Source organism: Equus quagga, chromosome 9 (genome assembly GCF_021613505.1).
Source record: "Equus quagga isolate Etosha38 chromosome 9, UCLA_HA_Equagga_1.0, whole genome shotgun sequence".
Lineage (NCBI taxonomy): Eukaryota > Metazoa > Chordata > Mammalia > Perissodactyla > Equidae > Equus > Equus quagga.
The window spans coordinates 107,368,223-107,390,890 of record NC_060275.1 but is presented as its reverse complement, the minus strand read 5'-3'; the positions used below and the strand labels follow the sequence as shown (position 1 = coordinate 107,390,890).

Here is a 22,668-nt window from a genome sequence, read left to right as displayed (position 1 = left end):
CTGTTTCCTGTGTGCACACATGGGCAGTCACAGCAGTAGAAACAACCCTAACAACTTTCCCTAATTAAACAAGGGAGACAGAGCCATCCCTGAGCATGGCCCTAACCAAGCGCCAACAGAACACCTATGTCTCTCCAGATAATGCCACCTGAGATTTTCAGGACCACATTAACTCTCCAAACCAGACAGGCAACACCTGTGACAAACAATGCAGGGAAGAATAAAAGAATACGTGACAAGGAAAGATGACATTTCTCATTAAGCTCTCCAAATGAGCGGCTCAGCTTCTGTGTTTCTAACATTTGACGTTAAACACAAACAAAAGAAAACGCCTCAGTTCGACCACAAACATAGTCAGCAGGCACCGTGAGCCTGGAATAGAATAGGATTGACATTTCAATCATAAACCTACATTTCGATCCAACGAGAAGTGAACGAGAGGTAAAACTCTGCTTACAAATGACAGAGAAACGCCCTCGGTTGGTTCTTAACGCATCTTTTAAGAATAACCCAAACCACGCAGTCAGCTACATCAGAACTTGAAATCTCCTATATCCGAAAAGAACTGGCTATTCTGAGCAAGGAGAATGTGGGTTCTTTGGCAAAAGGTGTGTGTTTTCAAAAGCTTGGCAAAGACGCCAGCATGAGTCAAGATACCACCCCGCAGACAGTGGTCACACTCAGGAGCAACACAGAGCTGAAAACTAGTCTCCTTGGCAGCCTGCAATCAAATGAGGTCACCCCCCATTGCTTTCCCAGAGTAAAGTCTTTCCTGTCATAGCACGCATCTTCATTCCTACTTGTACATTTATTTGCTTGTTCATTTGTTTATCATTTGCCCTTCCCAACATCAAACCTCAAGCCCCATGAGAGGCCCATCCTCTCCTTTTCACTAATGCCACCCCAGCACTAGCTGACTGCCTGGTGGATAGCAGGCGCTCAATAAACACATTTTTGCATTGTTGTTCATTCAATACTTCTTGAATGAATGAGTCAATTAACATAAACAATCATGCAGGTAATTAACATAATCGCTAATCGTGAATTCCCTAAAGCACACTATTATAACAGTAACAGCTTGCCAAAACTAAAAAAAAAAAAAAGTATGCAGGGCATCAAAATTTCTCTGCAAGTTTTGAAGACCTTTTGGGAAACAAGTGATAACATGGATGGCCCTTGAATCTTGGCTCAGATTAGTTTTTCTCTCTTTATGGGAAGACCTGGCTTCTCATAACCTGTTGGAAGTCAGTCTGGCTCTCCTAATTTGCCACCATGCTAAAGCCCTATTGAGATGATGTGGTTGGTCAGGTGAAAGAGGAGGGCGCCCTGGCCAACTCATGTATCCCCATCATTGGACAAGTGGTAGCAGATGGACTTCCCTCCAGTCTAAGCAGGGAAAGCCACGCCAATACACAACATATGTCCGGGCTACTTTCTAGACGTCTGGGAGTTCTTCTAACCAGAAGCCAAAGGTCACCAATGGCATTCTGGGGACCATAGCCCAAGAATGGTTCTTCTGCTAAACAGTCACACTCTTGAATGCCATAGGCATACAACAAGCCTGTACTGGGTCACAGGCTCATAAGCCTTAAGACATCTACCTGTCTACACCAGGCAAAACCCACACACAGCAGAGATTCCATGGGCAACATCAGAACCAAAAAGTGGCACAAACACAAAATCCAATGTCTGAGTCATACATGGCACTAACATACAAACGTGCTGAACTTTTCAGCTATCTTAGTGATATTCAAAGTAAAAATTTTCAATGAAAATAATCAGTTTCCATTTTGATACATGAAAGCTAGTGTTCACTAATAGTAGCAAATTAAAAAACACAGAAAACCCATTTTTAAGTCATATTTTCCATTCCCATTGGATATTTTAAAATTCATTCCAATAAACTTAGAACTTGAGCCAAAAATGAAACTTTATTGTTAAATATCTTTAAAAATTTAGATATTTATAAGAAAAAGGTTAAGAATTTAATATACCATTTTGCATAAACTACGATAATAAACTGGTTAAAGTCTCTCACTAAAACTTTCTGACATTATAAACAACATAACGCAAGTTGTTGCTTTGAATTTACCCAAAAAGCATTTGAAAGTTAAATTCAAAAAGTATACCAAGAAAATATTTATTCCTAAAAAGATGAATTAATAAAGTTTCCATACAACAGTCAATACCCCAAGATCTACCCAACTCAGGGTAGAGGAAGTCAACTGAGGGAGGGGTTCACATACTGTCGCTCCCTCCAGCTTATGAGCCATTTCCTCCACATACAGAGACAGATTTGGATTTCATGCAATTCATGAGCAACTGAGCCCCAGACGAGAGCCCACGAGGCCGTCCTCTGACTTGGGGTGAACTCCGCTCTCAGGGCGCAGGCAATGTGCCAGTCTACAGCAGTTGTAGTCTTGTTCACCATGGCCCCTGCACTGTGCTGTTCTAATGGATATATTTGGTTCTTACTTTTATATTTTGGTTTTATTTCCCATGAAAGCTTGAATTTTTTTAAACACTGAGCGCAGGCACATTTTTTGTTTTTGAACATCCTGTATTATATGTACCAGCTATACGGGAGCATGCTGAGGTCAATGGCTCTTTTAAAGAGATCTTATTAACAAATAAAAGCCCTTAAGTTGTGTTGGATGACTAATGTAACTACTAAAGTGACCATGTCCATTTTAAAAGGTCTTGATGTTTTAGCAAACACAGGTGTCAACTGGTAGTTCAGGAATGTCAAGTTTCCTTTGAATAGTTAATTTATTTTCAAGTGAGGAGAATTCTCTGTATGAAAGGTTTTCCAGGATGGAGTTACCCTCATCATTTGAAAGAAGGTTGGATTCCATTAGCTGGGTGTTAAACACCTTGTTTCAAGTAGATGCGGTCAAATGCAAGTCCTTACTACTGAGAGTGAAATTTCTCCTTGTGTCAAAAGCGACTTTTAACAAACTCTGGCTCATTTGACAGCAGGTGAGAAGAGAGGGTGAAGTCTGGAGCAAATGCCAGAAGCTCATGGCTAGGAGCTTTTTTTTTTTTTGAGGAAGATTAGCCCTGAGCTAACATCCACTGCCAATCCTCCTCTTTTTGCTGAGGAAGGCTGGCCCTGAGCTAACATCCATGCCCATCTTCCTCTACTTTATATGTGGGATGTCTACTACAGCATGGCTTGCCAAGCAGTGTCATGTCCGCACCCTGGATCAGAACCGGTGAACCCCGGGCTGCTGAAGCAGAACGTGTGCACTTAACCACTATGCCACCGGGCCGGCCCCGTGGCTAGGAGCTTTTGAGGGTCCTGGCAAATCATGGGGAGAACTATCAATCTCCAGGTTCTCAAGACCCCCAGAGACGTGGCTGGATCAACACAGCAAAGTCTCTACACTGACCTGTTAAACGTAATGGGTGACCTGGCACTTGGGAACATCACTGTTTTTCCTTCCTAGGTTTCATCACGCTCACTGTCTCAACAGTTGGCAGCATGCAGCTTTAAAAAGGGATCAGGAGGCTGTGATATTGGTCACCTTGTCACCAGCTCACTGTGAGGCCTTGGGACTCAGTTTTTTCATCTATAAAATGAGGTAGTTAAACTGGAGCAAAGATTCCCTACCTTTTGTTTCATCATACAGATGCCTTCTTTTGAAAGGTTTTAGCTACCAAAATAAATAACATGGTTTACTAGGTCAGAGCTAGTGCAACTTGATCATAGAAATAAGCATCTTCCATCAGTTGTCTGAAATACTGTCCCTTTAAAGAATTGGGGAGCTTGGAGTCCTACATGATTTTAATAGAATCATTCTGTGGTTCTTTGGCTGGAATCTGCTACTCTGGATGCACATTTCTTTCAGTGCTACAGAGACCAGCAAACACAAGCCAAAGTGCCAGTGAGGCTGCTTGGAAGCTGACAAGCAGAAAGGGGCGCCTATGGAGCATTAAACTCCAAACTAAACCTAAGCTGTAAAGGGCAGTTACACCTTCTCACCTCAATGCATCCTGGTCTATGACAAGTCAGGATACTTGTTTTGAGCACTGCGCTAATGAGGTGAAAGCATGAATTCTCTCTGCCTTTAGTTCAATTAGGATCACATGTGTGCCCATGAAGCCAGGCCGCTTGCCAGGCCTGACACCCACCCCCCAGGGCACGACTCAGCAAAGCCCACAGAAGCCAGCCAGGGCAGCCTCCCTGCACGACGCGGATGGCGCCACTCAGGCTGTTTTCCATGTGAGCAGCCCTTGGAGGCACACAGAAGCCCTGTGTTCAACTCCATCCACCTAGAGAACAGGCTACAAAAGTCATACAAAGCTTTTACATGGCAAGCAAACGTCAGGTACCAGAAGTATGAAAAAGCAAAAAGAAATGCTTTAAGCTTGCCCTGAAGATCTAAAGCATGAGCAATAATCACACAGCAGTCTGGTCAAGTCCGTGCCGACCTAAATCCAAGAAATCATAAACCAATAGCTGGACCAACTGTAGATCATCTACAGGAGATCAAGTATTGGAAAGCATCTGCTCAAAAGGAACACTGGAAGCAAGAGAGAAGACAGGGAGGCAATCCTTCAAAATGGTTCCCAACCCAGAATTCTAAACTCAGCCAAACTAGCCATCAACTGGACGGGTGGGATAAAGACATTTTCTGCATACAAGTTCTCAAAACATGTATTTCCTTTGTACTCTCTCAGAGCCAGAGAATGTGCTATCTCAATGCAGAGGGGTTGACCAAGAAAGAGTCCAGTAATAGAGGGAAAATATGGAAATGACGAACTCAGAACAAACATAAGAAAACCATAAACCACCATGAATATTCTCAAGGAGAAGAAATGAGGGCCTCCTCATTCAGGCTGCTAACTTTCTCCTGACCCCATTTTCAGCACAGGTCCAGTAACGGAGGCCAGAAGGGACAGATGACAATGCAGATGTCCAAGGGGACAGCAGGCCCAGGGAAACAAGCAGACAAGACCAGAACAGGAGGGTGAGGACTCCAAGAGGGATGGCTCCAAAGGAAAGAAAAAAAGAGAAAAAAAGAGAGAAGTGTTGGCCTGATATGTTTGACCTTTATCAAAAAGAGATTTCCAGAAATGTTGGAGAGTTAAAAAAAATCAAATAAAAAAAATGCTAAGAGTAACAGCAAAATAAAGTTGTACAGAAAGGAACTGTAAGCATGGAATTCTCCTTATCTCATGTATGAACAATGTTCATATAATCTTAAAGATTGAACCCAAAATTGCCACATCTGTCATTACAGTGGAAGGAGAAGGGGAAGGGTGTGTATGTGAACTGGAGACGGCGGAAAAAATAAATAATGCCTCGGATTGCTTAAGCAAGAAACGGCATTTTTGGGATATTAATTAGAAAAGCCTCAATAAAGCTAAAAGCAGAAAATTAACTATAGTTCTGAGAAACAGGTGAGGAAGTGAGGAGAGGTGAGGCAAGAGACTGCTGCATTTTTATTAAAAGTCTGGCGGAATTAGCTGATCTAAAACAGAGAAAGAGAAGGTGTGTATAGAGAAAGAGAGAGATTGATTTTCGCAAATAGTATTCTCCACGTCATTTACTACATATTCCGTCATTGTACCTTTAATTTTTTTCTTTGATCAGAGTGGTAATCCACAGAGTTTTAAAAGGTTTCTAAGAATTAGAAAAACACACAAAAATAAAATACCTTCATATTGTACCAGGTACTATGAAGGATATAAGCAGATCTGAAATTGAAATTAATAGGTAAGACCCAGAGAGGTGGCAGGGGCCACCCAGTGAGGAGGTGACTACGAGACTAATGACAGCAAAAGGGGCTGGGGAAGAGACGATGGGAACCTGCAGAGCCTCGGAGGCGAAAGAACAGGCCCAAGGGCCGACGGGAGCTGCATACAGAGCAGGATGGCTTTGCAGCTGAGCCACATGAGGAAAAGGACCATCCGGGCTCTCCTGACATCCTCCTGTGCTCCTTCAATAAAGACACCACCATCAGTGCCAGCCCACCCCTGCCCAGGGTATGGCAGAAGTGCCCCTTCGAGACAAGATGTCATTTCCGCAAACGCTAAATTCACCCAGGCTCACATCCCAAACTACACACACTTCAGGTCCTATTCTACACCACCAACTCATGCAACCATCTGAGAAGAGGCAGGAGGCCACACGACATTTTACCTGGAGAGAAAGAGCCGTTTTCAGGTCCAAAGGGCGAACACCAAAGAGAACTGAAATCTGATAGCGCTGGACTACTTGACGACTCAGAGAAACGCACACCTGGTTTTGGTAATTAATGCTGAAAAGAGAAAACAAAGACTGTGGAGAGAAGCTGGGTTTGGTGCCGAAATTTTACTTGGAAAAATAAATTAACTTCTTGCCCTGAAGCAGGTAAGACATAACCAGCTATGTGGGAGACAGCTGAGTTTTAATTTGAGAAGTAAATTAACTTTTATCCTCCAGAAGACAGAGGGGAAAAGCCATAAAAAATTAAGCTTTCATCTTAGACCGCAACATCCCGTTGCAGTAGAGTCTAGTTTATTGGGCAAAGAACACAGAGAAGCCTGGTTGGAATCCCAGCTCTGCTACATACCGTCATCTTGAAGCCAGTGACTTAAATGTCCTGAGCCTCCTCATCCCCCTCTGCAAAATGCAGCAATGATCCCTTGTTGAGTGGCGTGAGAATTAAATAAGATAGTAACTACATCAAGCACCCAGCAAAGCAGGAGCCCAACAAATGGGTATTGTTAACACTGATGATCCCTGCAGGCATCACAAAGTGAAATCACGCAAGGCCACAGAGAGAGGGCCCCGACATTTGTCAAAAGGAAACTGGCTTGTTTTCCAGTAGTCAAATCAATTTATCTAGAAGCCCAGTGGCCCTGCGTGGCCACAACCTGGGTGAGCGCTCTGTGTCATCTGAGTTTATCTTTCCAATGAAAGGCTGGGGTAGCGTCTGGGCAGAGACACCCTGTGGGCGGCTCCAGCTCTTTCTCCAGTTGTAGGATTCAATCAGGGGCATGCAAGTGGCCACACCTTGCCCAAAACGTTTTCACTTAGGTGGTGCCGCCTTCATCCCGAGACAAAAATACTTCCTTCCCAAATAAACTGAAATTGGCAGAATACAAAGAGCACAGCCGAGAATCTTTGTGAAGAAACTTTGAAAATACTTCAGAGTTTTATGCTTCCAAACGTATGTCTGCAAAGATATGTGGATACTGCGGACATAGCCAATCTCGCTTCTTTAGCAAAGGGGAAATTTCCCATGCAATAATTCCTGTTAAACCAATACAGTATAGGGTGACCACGATACCAAATTTAGTACTATTCTCTTAAAAAAAAAAAAAGTACCTTGAAAAGAAATTGGTCTATGAGGATGATACAGGAACCTGATAAAAATGTATTCACTGAAGAAATGGTCAAGCGTAAACAAAACCAAGAAAACAATATAACCAAGCCTTTTCCCTCAATCATTTGTGATTTCCTGATGTCTTTCCCCATGAAAGCTATAGCCAGCCTTGTGCTCCTTCAACCTCCTCCCTCTCAGTAGATCCTCCACCTTCAAAGAGAAATCAGCCACCGTTGGGTCCACACGTGACTCCCAGTCACTTCCAGTACAGGCATGCCCACCTTTCCCCTCGGCCTCGGGTATCACAGGAAGAACTGCCCAAGCCCAGCCCTTCAAGGCTTCCCCAGAGCCCCATGCTGTCACTTCTCCCTCCCCCATGTCATCAACATCTCCTCTATGGCTTCTATCCCTGCAAATTCCAGTGTCCCTCAGGGGACCCACTAAGGCGTCTCCAGGCATCTGGAAACGGACAGAGGACAGCAGCGGGGGAGGGGTAGGAGCAATAGAAACAGCCAAAATGCAGCTTCTGACATTCAAAATAGGGTATCTCGATAGGCCTGAAAGCCAGGCATTAGAGAGAGAGCAGATTTCCCAAACTGCCTGAAGCCCCGTTGGCCAGGTCAGGAGCCAGCCTGAAGACCAAATCACACGGGCCCGGGGATGCGGCAAGGAGTCCTGTCCTCCATGGAGACTGAGCTGCAATGAGCAGCGAGGAGGCAGTGATGGCGAGGAAGGAAGACAGAATCCTCCCCTTCAGGTGTGATGCGGGAGCCACGCCCTCACAGCCGCTGCTCTCACGAAGGCCGGGAAGGAGCGCTCGCAAGTCCAACGCCAGCTGAGGACTACAGCCGTTATCTCGCTTGGCTTCTGTGGACCCCTCTCTGGGACTCGCCATGCTCTGCCTCTAAGATGCTCTTTCGGTCCCCCACCTTGGTAATGTCAGTTGGCTCAGCACTTTCCCCCAGGCTCCCGCTTCATATTACTCAACAAGTGTACCCCAAGAAATTTCAAAACTCCCCCCCCAATCTTCACCCCAACACACTCAAATCTGTACTCCCACTCAGCCTGTGCCCTGAGCATCAGCCCATAAATCTAACCCATTGGGACTTACTTGGGTAACTTCACCTGATGACCCATGGGCACATCAAATTCAATACCTCCAAATTGGGCATGTCACCCTTCTCCCCGACTGCCACAACCTTTTGCGACCTCAGTGACTCATATTGGTGAATACCAGTCTCCCTTGAATCTATCTCCTCTTCTCCATCCCCAGTGCCTCTCCTCACCGCCACATGCCCCTGCAAAGGTGTCCTAACTGGCCTCTGGTCCCAGGCTCTCACTCCCCTAATTCATCCCGAGGGGCCGACAGAAAGCCAGCAAGCAGAATCTGGCACAGCTGCTGCATGAAGCTCTAAGCCAAACTAATGGTATCTCCCCCTTGCACACCCAGCTCCAGCCACACTGGACTCCTTGCTGTTTGGCAAACACTCCAAGCCCACTCTCACCCTGGGGCCTTTGCACACACAATTTCCTCTGCCTGGAACATTCCACTGCAGAGGCAGCTGCTTGGATCATTCCCTGACCTGCTCTTCAGGTGTCTGCTCAAGGTCACTGCTCTGAAAGGCCAGCACTGACCACTCCAGCTAAGCAGCACCTCCTTGTCACTCCCTGTCCCGTCTCTGTTTTCGTTTTCTCCCTAGCATCCAGCTTCTCCTAGCGTTTTGTATATTTGTCTCTTTCTTCAACCATTTTCACCACTACAATATAAGCTCCATGAGAAAAAGGATCTTATTCTTCTTGTCCACTGTTACATCTCTAGCGCCTAGCACAGAGACAGCATGCAGTAGACACTCAATAAACATTTGTTGAATTTTTGAAGGGAGGTCTTGAAAGAAAGGGACTAATATGATGGTATTCATATTAGGGTAAAAGACAAAGATTGCTTATTTGATACGGTCCAAATTCCTTAGCACAGTCCAACAGTAACCTCTTTATAAATTGGCCCCAATGTTTCTCTTTCAACCTCAACTCTGGCTATGCCTCCGGCACATAAAACCACTCTCCCATCCCCGCCCCTCCCATCTCAGCCTCATCCCCTGCCCCCATCTCTCTCTACACCTATTTAAGTGAATATTTATGAGTGCTACTGCATATCCTGTTCAAGCGTCCATGAATTCACTGAGCACCTAGGATATAATGGCAACTCAATATGAATTAGTTCTCTTCCACTTTTTACACACTGCTCATCCTGTCTTGTCCCCAATCCCCATACCTCCTTAGTCGCTGCCTAAGGAAATCCTATTGGTTCTTCTTGGCCCATGTGTGATAATTTAGTGCTTGCAGCATAACCTTGCATTAGAATTATTTGCTTACTAATCTGTTTCTCTCACCTGGGATCAGAATGTGTCTTGGTCATTGTTAGCTAGTAATAATGATGCTCCTCATTTATTTGTACTCTTTTAGATCAATCAGCCTGCTTAAAAACACTTATGCTCAACAGGGGAAAAAGAAAAAAGAGGAGCAAAAAGAAGCTGAGGTAAAACTGTTACCCAAACCGCATACCCACAAAATCGCACAAAATCACTAAAGATGAGGTTTATAGCTATTATAGTAGACAGAAAAACTTGGTGGGTTTCTAGAATAAGTATTAATCCGGTAAAAACAGCTCCCATGTCTTAGGTCCTTCTGGTGGTAAGGTACAAGGTCTGAGAGAACAGCCTTCCGTGGGATCGCATCAAAGAGCCACTGTGTCTAATAATAAGCGTGTGAGGCTGCCACTCAAGAAACATTTGCTGAATGTTGAATATAAAAAAATGTCCATAACTAGCTTAAATGAACTAAAGCCTTTCCATTTTGCAAGACCCTTCTCAAACTATCCCCACCTTACGCAGGCTAGGGGAACAGCCACCAGTCCAGCTCAGTCCATCAAAACTTTCTGAACATCTACAATGTACCAGATGGTGCTAATGCCAACTATCCAAGAATAATAATTCATATTCCCTGCTTCCTAGAATGTACCCTCGGCATGAGTCAGGTGGGTCTCCCTATGCTGACAACATCCAGTGCTCATCCATATTTATGCCTGGGTTTGTCCTACATGGAAAGTCCTCACTACGTTAACCTCACTTTTACAATTACACCCTCTTTTCTAGGTCTATACAATAAATTGCACAGAGCTTTCATTGACTATTCCAAACCCTACTGATCGCCACTATTCCTAAACCGTAAAGCCCTAGAGACAGTGGCATACAATTTAGAACTGTGGTGTACTGTTTCAATCAACCCATCGAACCAGCTATGTCTCCTAAACCAGAGAGGAAGGCAAGCTGGTTTCTGGTCTACCCCAGGACCATGTGGGCATGAAGCACACAGTCCTCCATGGTGCAGACTGCCCAGATGGAGCAGAGACAAGGCGAGGAACACAGACTAGACTGGCTAGCGAGCTAAAAAGATCCCTCTTAACGCAGAAGCAACCCTCTCCCACCATAATTATTTTCACCCTATGCTGGATTTAAGTATAATTCTCTAATATTGAAAAATGTAAGCCCTAATTGTCTCCTATTGGTCTTTAAAGTGATGGAGTAGGAAAAAACAGTGAATGTGTGGAAAGAGGATGTGGCTTCAGGACCCAGCCCCATTACTATTGTTTAGGACTGTGCTATCCAATACAGTAGCCATGAGCCATATGTGGCTACTTAAATTTAATAAAACTGAAAATATAGTTCCACACTACACACTAGCCACATTTAAGATGCTCAACAGCCACAAGAGGCGACTGGCTACCAGATCAGACAGTACAAATGTAGACTATTTCCATCACCGCAAATATCCTATTGAACAGTACAGGTCGAAGTCATCTCTGGTAATTCAATTAATTTCTATGGGCCTCAGTTTTCTCTTGTGTAAAAAGGGGACCAAACCTGCCTCACAGTTATATATACAGGGATAGTTTGATGTAAGTCTTAACAGTCATCAATGATAGCATATCAAAGGGAGCTCCTGTCAATTAGAATAAAGAAATTCTATCTCAGGCTATGTGAACAGAAGGATGCTGTCCGGGAGGAGGGAAGAAAGTACACACTGGTCAGACCACCTCAGGAATGCTGCATTCAAGGGAATACAGATAAACTGAAGTATGTCCAACAGAGTCTGGAAACCATACAGGAAAACAGGGACTGGAAGGAGCCCAGGATTTCTCAGCTGGGGAAAAGAAGACTCAGCAGGAACGGAGAACAGGATGAATCTTGAAACAGACAAAGGACTGTTCTGGGGAGGGGGCCCAGATCTTGGGCAGCTGCAGAGATAACCAAGGGGTGGGCTTCACTCATGTAAGGAAGATATTTACTAGTTAGTACTAGTTAGAGTTGTCCAACCCTGGAAATGCTGCCATTAGAGAAGAAAGCTCATGAGCCCAGCAAACACTCAAACGCAAGGGTTCTCAAACCCGAATGAGCATCAAATCACCTGGGGAGCTGGAGGAAATCCAGAGGTTTGGGCTCACCTCCAGGGATTCCTGTTCACTAGGTGTGGGGTAGGGCCCATGAGTCTGCATTTCTAACAAGCAGCCAGGTGATGCGACGATGATGCCGATGCTGCCCATCAGAGGCCACTCTTCGAGGGGCACAGCTCTAAGGCAAGCTGGAGGAACCCGCCAGGGATGGTATAGTGGGGGCCTTGACACCTAGTGGGAGGTCAGATCCTGCAACCTCCAAACAGTGCTCCAAGGGCTTCTAGTGGGTCCTGGGTGCACAGATGCCCAGCCTGAGACACCACGAAAGTCAGAGTACCCAAGGTCTCCTGCAAGATGTGCCCCTGTGTAGTCACCTGAGGCAAATCACTTTCCCGCAGTTTTACCATTTACACAAATAGAGGGTAACTTCGTCACGCAATGCCAGATGCTCTGAGGAAAAAGCCCGATGCGTACACTTTTCTGTCTACCATGGTCTCCAACTGTAGGGGCAAAACTAAACTACATCAGAGCAGCTTCTAGGTGCAGAGGCAGTGTGCCCCGAGAGGGCAGCTTCACTGGAAGACATTACGATGTATTACGACCAGCAAGGAGACTAAGAGGAGGGGCATTTTGCTCCATCCCTGGCCTATCCAAGGCAACTGCCACGGGGCCATACAAAACACGGGTCCGAGCTTGCCATTCCTCTCACCAAAAACAGATATTTCACACAAAGGTTTGTGCCTGAATTTTTTCAATAGCTTCATTCATAACAGCTAACCCTGAAAACCACCCAAATGAGCACCAACTAGCAAAAGGAGAAACAAACTGTGGTGCATCCCTAAAGTGGCACATCAGTCGACAATAAAAAGAAACCAATAACCGACATACACGATAGGGATGGATCTCAAAACTTTATGCTGAGTGAACAAAGCCAGACACAAAAGACATCATATTCTACGGTACCATTGACAGGAAACTTTAAGGAAGACAAATCTAATCTATAGCGATGGCAAGCAGATCAATCCCCCCTGGGGGATGGGTACTGAAACCTTTTGGAGTAACAAAATGTTTTTTGGTTTTTTTTTGAGGAAGATTAGCCCTGAGCTAACATCCGCTGCCAATCCTCCTCTTTTTGCTGAGGAAGCCTGGCCCTGAGCTAATAACATCCATGCCCATCTTCCTCTACTTTCCACGTGGGACGCCCACCACAGCATGGCTTGCCAAGCAGTGCCATGTCTGCACCCAGGATCTGACCGACGAACCCCGGGCCGCCGAAGCAGAACGTGCGAACTTAACCGCTGTGCCACCGGGCCAGCCCCCTGGAATGTTCTATACGTTGACTGTTGCTGTGGTTACATAAGTGTATACATTTGACCGTGCACTTTAGAGTGTATGCATTTTATTGAAATTATATCACAAAAAGTTAATTCTTTAAAAGCAAAAACAAATGGCTGTTTTCTGTTTAACTGGATTCACTCTTATGTTATGTTTAAAACTGGTGTCATTGCCTCTAGGAGGAAACTGCGTGGGGACAGGCGTGGGAAAGAGATCTTCAAACTGTTTACCCTTTTGTACCTTTAAACTTTTGAACCGTGAGGTGGTATTCGCTATTTTTAAAAATACACAAAATTTTAAATTTTTAAGAAAAAAGAGTTTTAAAAACATGTCCCTCATTGGTAAAATGAGGGAGACACAGCCCTAAGACTACTGGACTGTTGCCCAATCTATTTCAGGTTGTGGAAACCCTGCTTCTTGAGACAGGCACTAAATGTGGCCTGGGTTTTATCAAACTCCTCTGAGCTCTGAGTGAATACTATTTTTTTTTAACTTTATTTAGTATTTTAGTATTTTTCATAAAATATATCATAGATAAGAATACACACACAGAGTTTTAAAATAATTATAACTTGAACACCATGTAACCACCACCCAAGTCAATAACTGGGACACTGCCTGTACCCTAGAACCTTCATGTGCCACTGTGATCAGACTTCTCGTCCTCCCAGGGACAACCACTCTCTTGATTTTAGGGATAAGAATGTCTTTCTTATCTCCTCTGTGTATATCTCTAACCAATATTGTTTTGCACATTTTAAAACTTTTTAAAAACGGAATCATTTTGCACATGTTATTGTGTGCTTCTTGGCCCAATATGACATTAGTAAAACTCATCCATATTGTTGCCTATAGCTGTCGTTTATTTTCATTGCTATACAGAATTCCATGATAGGAATAAATGTACTACAGTTTACTTAACCATTAAAATATTCATGGACTTTTACAAGCCATTTGGTATTTGTCCCCACTGCTTACAGAAAAAACAAGTCCAAACACACAGTATGACATTCAAGGCAATCAGTGCCCCCAAATGTGTCTCCAAAACACCCAGCCAGTCTCATCTCCCACTACTTTTCTCTACCAACACGCGCCATCGCAACAGTTCAGTGGATTGGTCAAAATATTAAGTACACCTTTAAGATGCTATTCTTTTGTTCATTTTATTCCTGAGAGCTGGAATGCTACTAACCATAGATCTACCCAAACCACTTCTGTCCATCATAGTCTGGTTCAAGCATGAACTCCTTACGAAGACCCCACAAAGTATTCCATCCACAATGCCACCGCTCTCCAAAAACCATATCCAAATGAATCATCCTTTCTCTTTCACCACACTTGCTTCCAGAAGCCTTGCATTATACATAGTTGTCATGCTCATGTCTCAATTTTTGTCCTTTTAGGGCACAGCACCATAATCTTTTAGATAATGGCAGGTAATAAATGTTAGAGCTTTGGAATTCAAACTCAAAATCCTGAAAGCTACTGCTGGTACCAGGTACTAAGTCATTCAAAACATACATGTTTAATAAGTTAATTTCCACAAAAATTAAATAATAATATTAACATGGAAACATCATCACTATTGCTTAAGACAAGATTTGGTTTCCTCATATTTCTAACATAGATCTTTTTGTTTTCCTCATAGAAAACGCAGTGCTTTAGAGTTCCGGAGACACAGAATGTTAGAGTGTCACATAATTTAAGATCATTTGATAAGAAATACACTACTGAAAGAAAATCTAATGTCCTTGAAAAACGTTTTAACCTCAGAAACAACAAAGGGGGAAAAAACATCAAAATTTTAATGACATTAATGGATGAGAAATTCCAATTAATAAGTAATTCAGAATTTAAAAAGCAGGACTGTTATCTTTCCATCAAAGAAAATACACGTGTGGAATGCAGATACTGCAAACAGGAAAAGAAATAAAACAGATAAGCCGAAAGCTGTAAGTGGATTGAATGCCTGGCCATTGTTTGCCTCTCCATCAGACTCATTAAAAACACAGATGGAGGACATCACTCCTGAATAATACAAAATATGTCTTTCAACTATTTTATGCAAAAAAATGTTATTTTCAATAGATGTTATTAAGAATACATCATAGAAAAAATGTTTGCAACTCATATTACAAAAATTAGGCTGAAGTTCTTTATATATAAAGAGCTCCAACAAATCAATAGGGAAAAGATCAATGGCTCAACTAAAAAAATGGACAAAGGTTATTTATAAACAGATAACTCAAAGAAAAGATACAGTGTCTCTCGAAGATAAGAAAAAAGGTTCAGTCTCAGAGAAATACAAATTAAAAACATACTGGGATATCTTTTTTCACCTATCAGATTTGCAAGATCAAAAAGTCTGATAAAATACTGTTGGCAAAGGTATAGTGAAGCAGGGAGCCACAGGCCTTGCTGGGAGGAGTATAAATTGGTAGAACTCCAAGAAAGTGCAATACAATAGCGATAGCCATCAAAATTACAATGGCACATCCCCTCTCACCCATTACTTCCACTCCTGGAAATAGTTGCATGTATGCAAAATAATGTACATACAAGGCCTTTAGCTATAACACTGAAATTGCAAAAGTTTAGAAACAACCTTAGTCCATCAGTAGGAGACGGTTAAATAACTTGTGACATCCTTACAACAGAACTCTACACAGCCAAAAAAGAACAAGGAAGCGATCAGCAAGATACAGTAAGAAGAGGAATAACCCAGACAGTATTCCATGATTTGCATCGAATTTTGTGTATTTGTTGAAATACACTTGCTGAAAGATACATAAGAAAGATACCGGAAACAATGGTTGCCTCTGGGAGGAAACTAGGTTGGCAGAGAGAGGCATGGGAAAGACATTTTCAAAATGTTTAGCCTTTCATACCTTTAAATTTTTGAACTATGAGGTTGTATTAGCTATTTTATTAAATAAATAAAATTTAAAATTAAGAAGGAGAATTCTAAAAACACGTCCCTCATTGGTAAAAACAGTGAAACACAGCTCTAAGACTATTGGACTGTTGCCCAATCTAGCATAATATAGTATACCCTCCTTATTGGAGTGCTCACAGCTAAGGGACCCAAAGTAAAGTCACATTCAGGGACCCTGATAAGATACAGTTTGTTTTAAGAGAAAACCAGGACTAGCACAGATATGCAGAAAAATGTTGCTCAAGTTAACCTAGAAAATGGCAGGCTGAGTATGTTTTGAGCATCTATTTCCTAACTTTACAGGTTAAGAAATCTATGTTCTAGGGTAACAAGGTATCTCTTGGCCCAAGCTCTGCTCATTCTGCACTGTGTGGGTCACACCTGTTATGAGCGCACAGTTGCAAACAAAGGCTTTTCTCCGCCCCCCCATCAGACTGGTAACAGATGACAGGGCATGTCCTTCAGTGAAGGAGCCAGATACTTCCCTTGTCCTCACCAGTGATGGGTGCTTTTTGGAGAGACAAACCTGTTGATCAGGGGCTTTTCAGAGAACATTCCTGTGTATTCTCTGTACTTCACCTAAAAGTATGACTGTTTTTCCACACTGTGCACACCTGGGTGGCGGGGTGATGGGCAGAATCCACCTGTTTGCCTCTTGTCGTCTCATTAGGGAGTAAAGAGAGTAAACGCAACCCTTCAGGGAACGGAAAAACAAATCATGCAGTGCCCAGCTCAGGTGGCTGGTGAAGGCGGCGCAGTCTTGACCGTCTACCTCAGCTGGTCCAGATAGGCCTGCTGGGGGTGCAAGAACGAATTCAAGTTCAAGCCCCTTTGTGCGCCTACTTTGGGCGAGCAGGTCAAGACGTGAGAGTTTTAGAAAACAAAGGCCGAAGTTTCTGAGCACGCTTGGCACACCTGTAGGTACAGGTGCAGGCGGCTCAGCCGACCACCTCGAAGGCCAGGCTGGATACACACCTCGAGGATGACAACTGTTCATAGGGAAGCGCGTCTAGAGGAAAGTTGAAGTGTGTCTACCTGTTCAAGAAAGGTGGCCGAGAAAGTGGGGCAGGGCTGACACTTCTTCCTCTGCAGTGTCCAACGTGCAACCCCCATCCCGGGCCCGGGGCGCGCCCTCCACCTGCCCTCGAGCGCCCCAAGGTCACCTGCCCCTCCGGGTGTCCCCAACCACCCCGAGCTCTCACCAGAACAGCAGGTTGGCCCCGACGAAGCCGAGCAGGCTGAGCAGCGGCCTCTTCCAGCTCAGGAGCTCGTCAGCGCGGCAGCCCAGCCACAGCGCCGGCTCCCCCAGCAGCCAGGTCACGGCGGCGGCCACCCCGCCGGCGGCCTCCTCCACCTGCCGGCCCGCGACCGCCGCCACCGCCGCGGCTTCCTCCTGCGCTTCCTCCTCCTGCTCCTCGGGGGGAGCCTGGGGCGGCGGCGGCGCCGGCGCCTGCTCCCCGGCAGCCTGAGCCGGGCATCCTTCCTCGGCGTGCTCCGCGGCCGCCGGGCTCGCCATCTTCAGCGGCGCTTCCAGGCGGGGACGGGCACGCGCGCGGGCGCGCCCGGGTGTCGGCGCCGAGAGGGCAGCGGGTCCCGGCGCGGGGCGCGCACCGCGGGGCGCCGGCGGCTGGGTGCCTTGTGACGTCAGCCTGGCCGCGACGGGGGCGCCTCCGGGGGGAAGTGGGTGCGGCCAAGTTCGCGCGGGGATGGGGCGGGGCGCCGGGGGGCTGGGCGGCGTCCCCGCGCCGTGGGGGCGCGCTGGGCGGCGTCCCCAGGGAGCGCCCGGCCCCTGGCTGGCCTCGCCCGGGCCCCAGGGAGCGTGACCCTTTCCTTTTCCCTTCCAGCTGCGGGGGATGGGGAGGGCGAAGTGGAGGACCGCCGCCCGGTTACTCCTCTAAAAGAGAGTCGGAGCCACCGGCAAAATCAGCAAGACATCTTCGCCTTCTCAAGCCAGGGCCACCGCTTGCCCAACCTGCGCCCTAGAGGGCGTTAGGGGCGCCCCTCCCCTGGCAGATTTCAGCCCCCAGCGGCGCCCCGCTCTCGGCCCAGTGCCCGGGCAGGAACAGCCTGCACAACCATAGCAGAGGTCTTTAGGACTCTGGGAAGAACAGGATGATATAAATGTTGGACTGAGAAAGGAAGAAGAAAACATTAGGGTTCAATTCAGGAGCGCCTGGCGTTTTCCGAGTGAGGCAACGCCAGGCCGCAGCGAGGAGCGAAGGCGCGGCCTCTCTCCGCCTGTGGGCAGAGTCGTCGGGCTCACAAATGCTTGATGGTGGGTGGGAGGGACAGGTGAGCGGGAGCCGAGGAGGGGGAACCCTGCAGAGACCGGTTGCTTTGCATATGTCACGCAGGGTTTGGCAAGCCTTGACTGCGGTTACCTCAGAGCCACTCTGGTCTCGATGTAACAGCAGGCATTGGGACAGGGGTAAGGCGGCCCTGAGGGGGTGACGGAATCCTGAGACCTCCCATACCCGGCCTCACTGGCCCGGCTGCGTGTGGGGGGAGGGAAGAAGCGTAACTGTACATGCTCACTTTTCACTATTTGCTTTTTTAAAATGTTCTATTCTTTAATCCCCCTGTTCTTACTTTTCTCTGGAATAAAATGCCCCTTCCTCCATCCTGAGGGTGCTACCTGCCATGAATCAGGGCATCTTCTATCCTCTTGGAGTTCACTACTGGTAACCAGCCTGCTTTCTCAGGGTGAGTGGGTCTCTTTCTCAGAGCAATTAAAGCCTGTTGTTTCAAGGGAATGTCCGGGGAATGTTCTGTAATGCTCATCCAGGTGGTCGTTATGTATGTGTATACCTCTGTCTATATGTATGTAAAAATTCACTGATCTGTACATTGCAGGTGTGTGCACTTTACTGTATGTGTGTTATCCCTCAAGGGGGTGTATTCCTGGAGTTCACTCAAATGTTTACTGAGCACCTATGTGCCCAGCACCTTGCTAAGCTCTGTGGATATGGCTTCCACCCACAGGAAGCTCACAGTCCAAGGAAGGGCCAATTGCCACTGTGATAACTGCTGGAATGGAAATAATCACTCAGTGCCAGGAGTCTTTCCATAAATCGTGCATCCAAAATTAGGGAAGGAGTGGAGTAGGCATTTTGGGATAGACGGCATCTGCCCTTAATTGCAAGGAGGAGGGAAATAAAGTATGCTTTGTGGGGAGGGGGCAATAATTTCTGTTGGGAGATGAACATGAGAGAAGGTGTGGAGTTACAGGTGGAGGTGCACAGTTCCTTATGTACATTCACAGCAGATCACCAGGGCCTTGGATGATCCACTAGGGGCAGGAAGTTTGGTTTTTCACCTGAAGACAGTACAGGGTCTCAGGTGTTTCTGATTTGCCTTTGAGGCGAGTCCTTCTGACACTCTGATAGAAAGTGGCCAGGGAGGCAGTCAAAAAGTCCTGTGGAAACAATTCGGGTATTTTTTTTTCCACCAAAGAAAGACCATATTTTCCTAGGTGTTCTTTCCCCCTCTTGGCCCTAGTGGAAGAGCTTTTGAAAGATAAATGATGCTTTATTGTGTAATCTGGCCTTTCTGTGGCACTGGACACAGCCCAGGGGTTGCGATGTTCTAAGATTCGTCACTAGACTCTGTGGCTGTAGGGGAGAATGCAGGGCAGAGGAGATGAGGACATCCCTGTTGTCCAAACCAGTGTGGCTGTGCTTCCAGAAACATGTTTGCAAGATGCCTCACGTTCTCCTTCTCCCCCTGAATTCTAATTATTATTGTCAGGATCTGAAAGTTGTTGACAACCAACGCTCATAAAAGGCGAACTTCAGTTGCTATATGTGGGTTTGCAACACTTACCTCTATTTAATGATAAATCTCCCTACCCATAGCTATGTGAAATTTTTTCTTTCTCTCTGTTAAAATTACAGTAGTCCCCCTTTATCTGTGGTTTTGCTTTCTGTGGTTTCAGTTACCCGAGGTCTGAAAATATTAAAGGGAAAATTCTAGAAATAACTCATAAGTTTTAAATTGCGTGCTATTCTGAGTAGCATGATGAAATCACATGCCATTCAGTTCTGTCCCACCCAGGATGTGAATTATCCCTTTGTTGGATCCCCAACCATCAACATCATCGGCTTCTGACGTCTGACCATTGGCATCATCATGGCTCAATGATCCTCCTTCTAAGATATGGTCAGAAGGTCAATAGGAGCCTAATGAAACGTCACGATGCCTACGTCATTCACCCCACTTCATCTCCTCTCATTGGCATTGTATCATCTCACATCATCACAAGAAGAGGAAGGGTGAGTACAGTACAATAAGATATTGAGAGCGAGAGAGACCGTATTCACATAAATTTTATTACAGTATATTATCATTGTACTGTTTTATTATTAGTTGTTGTTAATCTCTTACTGTGCCTAATTTATAAGTTAAACTTTATCATAGGAATGTATGTATAGGAAAAAACAGTACGTATAGGGTTCGGTACTATCTGCAGTTTCAGGCATCTGCTGGGTGTCATGGAACATATCCCTTGCAGATAAGGGGGAACTACTGTAATGTGGAAAAAATGCTACACGAAACTGTTTTGCATAAAAAGCTGGGCTAATTGCTCTTATCTGTCTTTTCCACCTATGACCTCCAATAATTACTGACAAAGAAATATTACAGGAGTAGATGCTAGCATAGACACATAACTGGGTGCTACTGGGTGTTTTTTCTTTGTCTAGTTATCTTTGTGATGCTGGAGTAATTTATTCAGTGCTAAGGCTACATAAAAATAGTGCTAATGATGGTTAAAATAAACCTGGTCCCCTAGTTTCAAGAAGATGGCATATTTCTAAATGTCGGTAACCTTGCTGTTGAAGATTTTCTTCTGAATTTTGCATGTCTGTATATTGGAAACAGAGTGATTAACACTAATGAGCCAGATGATTTGACAATATATATCCAGGGAAAACAAGGAAACTGGGAGTGTGTCAGAAAGGAAAAAAGAAAAAAGAGAGAGAGAGAAAACAGTTGTAGCCACTGAATCTGAGAGACAGTTTAGAAAATAACACAGCTCTGGCAAAGAAAGCCAAAATACGCATAGGAGCTCTTCAAAGAGGCCACTCACCCTTCCCTTCCAAAAGTCTCTAGAAAGCTTGTAATAGGAGAGAGAAATAATGAATAATTAATGCCCACTCCAGGAGGCCACAGAGACAACATCGAGCTCAGCCTTAGAGTGAGAAGGAAGCGCCCCAGTATTATTTTGTTTCCCCTAAAATGTTTCGTGTTAGAACCCTACAGTATGTCCGTGACTCCTTAAATCAAAGGAGCCATGCGTCCATGGTGTGTTGTTTATTAGTCCTGCAGATAGAATATGTTTATGCTGATAATTTTATTAAAGCAATTCTACCCTCCTGTTCTTACCATATCCTCTACTTCTTGTCCTGACTTTTCCTAATTTTCTTGTCACTGAGCCAAGAGAACCTAGATAGTTGACTCTAAGCAAAAGAAATAGGAGCATCACACAACAGCAACATGGAGGAAATGGGAAGGAAGATTGTGCCTGGATTCCAAGACCCAGGTCACAAAAGGAACTGGCTATTTCTGTTTTCGGTTGACTGTCTTTTGTACTTATAAGAATTGAAATATCCAAACTTAGAATAGTCTACGTTTGACAAGCATTCCAGAAGGGAGCTGCTTACCAGAAATGAACATGCCCACATCAAGATGGTGGCCATCCATATACCGGCTTGGCTACCCGGTTTAGGTATCACTCCCTATTAATATATGAAAGAGCTCTTTTAATACACAAAATATACAAAATACAATAATATACTATTGTTATTACTATTGTAATAATAATATATTATTATGTATGTAGTGTATTATGTATTGTATGTGTTATTTACATATGTGTTATGTAGTGTATTATATATGTAGTGTAAATACAATATTTGTATATACAAATATACAATAATATACAAAAGAGCTCTTAAAAATGGTTAATTAAAGAGAACTGAGGTCACTCTACAACAAATGTATATCCTGAAAAGGTACTATCTGTCTATCCACAGGCACACATATCAACATACACACACATGCTCAATCCACAGGCACGTATATCAACACACACACATAATCAGCAAGGATGACTGCAGGACATTAACTTCCAAACCCTTCCAACCATGCTGGCAGTTACACCCAAATCAGCAGACTAGCCACTGTTCTGGTCCTGTGTTGGAGGAGGTCACCAAGAGGACATGACCACAGATTGACCCACGAGCTGGACTTAGGCGATCGGAGGGTCCTCACCTACTCCCCTCCTTGAAATGTACGGTCTGCCCACCATTCCCATAGTAGAAGCTGTTTTAAGGACGCAGCCTTGAGAGAATGTGGTGTTGAGACCATCTGGACGGTATACATGACTGAACCTCGTTAAGGCCTCTGTGCAAACTCTTAAGACTCTGGCTGGGGCCGGCTCCGTGGCCGAGTGGTTAAGTTCGCGCGCTCCACTGCGGCGGCCCAAGGTTCTGATCCTGGGCGCAGACATGGCACCGCTCGTCAGGCCACGTTGAGGCGGCATCCCACATCCCACAACTAGAAGGACCTGCAACTAAGATATACAACTATATACCTGGGGGGTTTGGGAAATAAAGCAGAAAAAAAAAAAAAAA

General features: G+C 45.0%; 1 protein-coding gene and 1 long non-coding RNA gene across 2 annotated transcripts in view; one reads left to right on the top strand and one right to left on the bottom strand.

Moving 5' to 3' along the window:
- Positions 1 to 17,567, bottom strand: part of RETREG1 (reticulophagy regulator 1) — a 125,108-nt gene extending 107,541 nt beyond the window's left edge. Inside the window, exon 1 of the mRNA XM_046671551.1 lies at positions 17,239 to 17,567. Coding sequence (XP_046527507.1) covers positions 17,239 to 17,552 — 314 coding nt within the window. The 5' untranslated portion in view covers positions 17,553 to 17,567. The remainder of the gene's footprint in view (positions 1 to 17,238) is intronic.
- A 691-nt stretch (positions 17,568 to 18,258) lies between these two features.
- LOC124244750 (uncharacterized) overlaps positions 18,259 to 22,668 on the top strand; it is a 7,022-nt gene continuing 2,612 nt past the window's right edge. The window contains exons 1-2 of the long non-coding RNA XR_006890105.1: positions 18,259 to 18,739; positions 20,075 to 20,307. This is a non-coding gene — a long non-coding RNA (uncharacterized LOC124244750). The remainder of the gene's footprint in view (positions 18,740 to 20,074; positions 20,308 to 22,668) is intronic.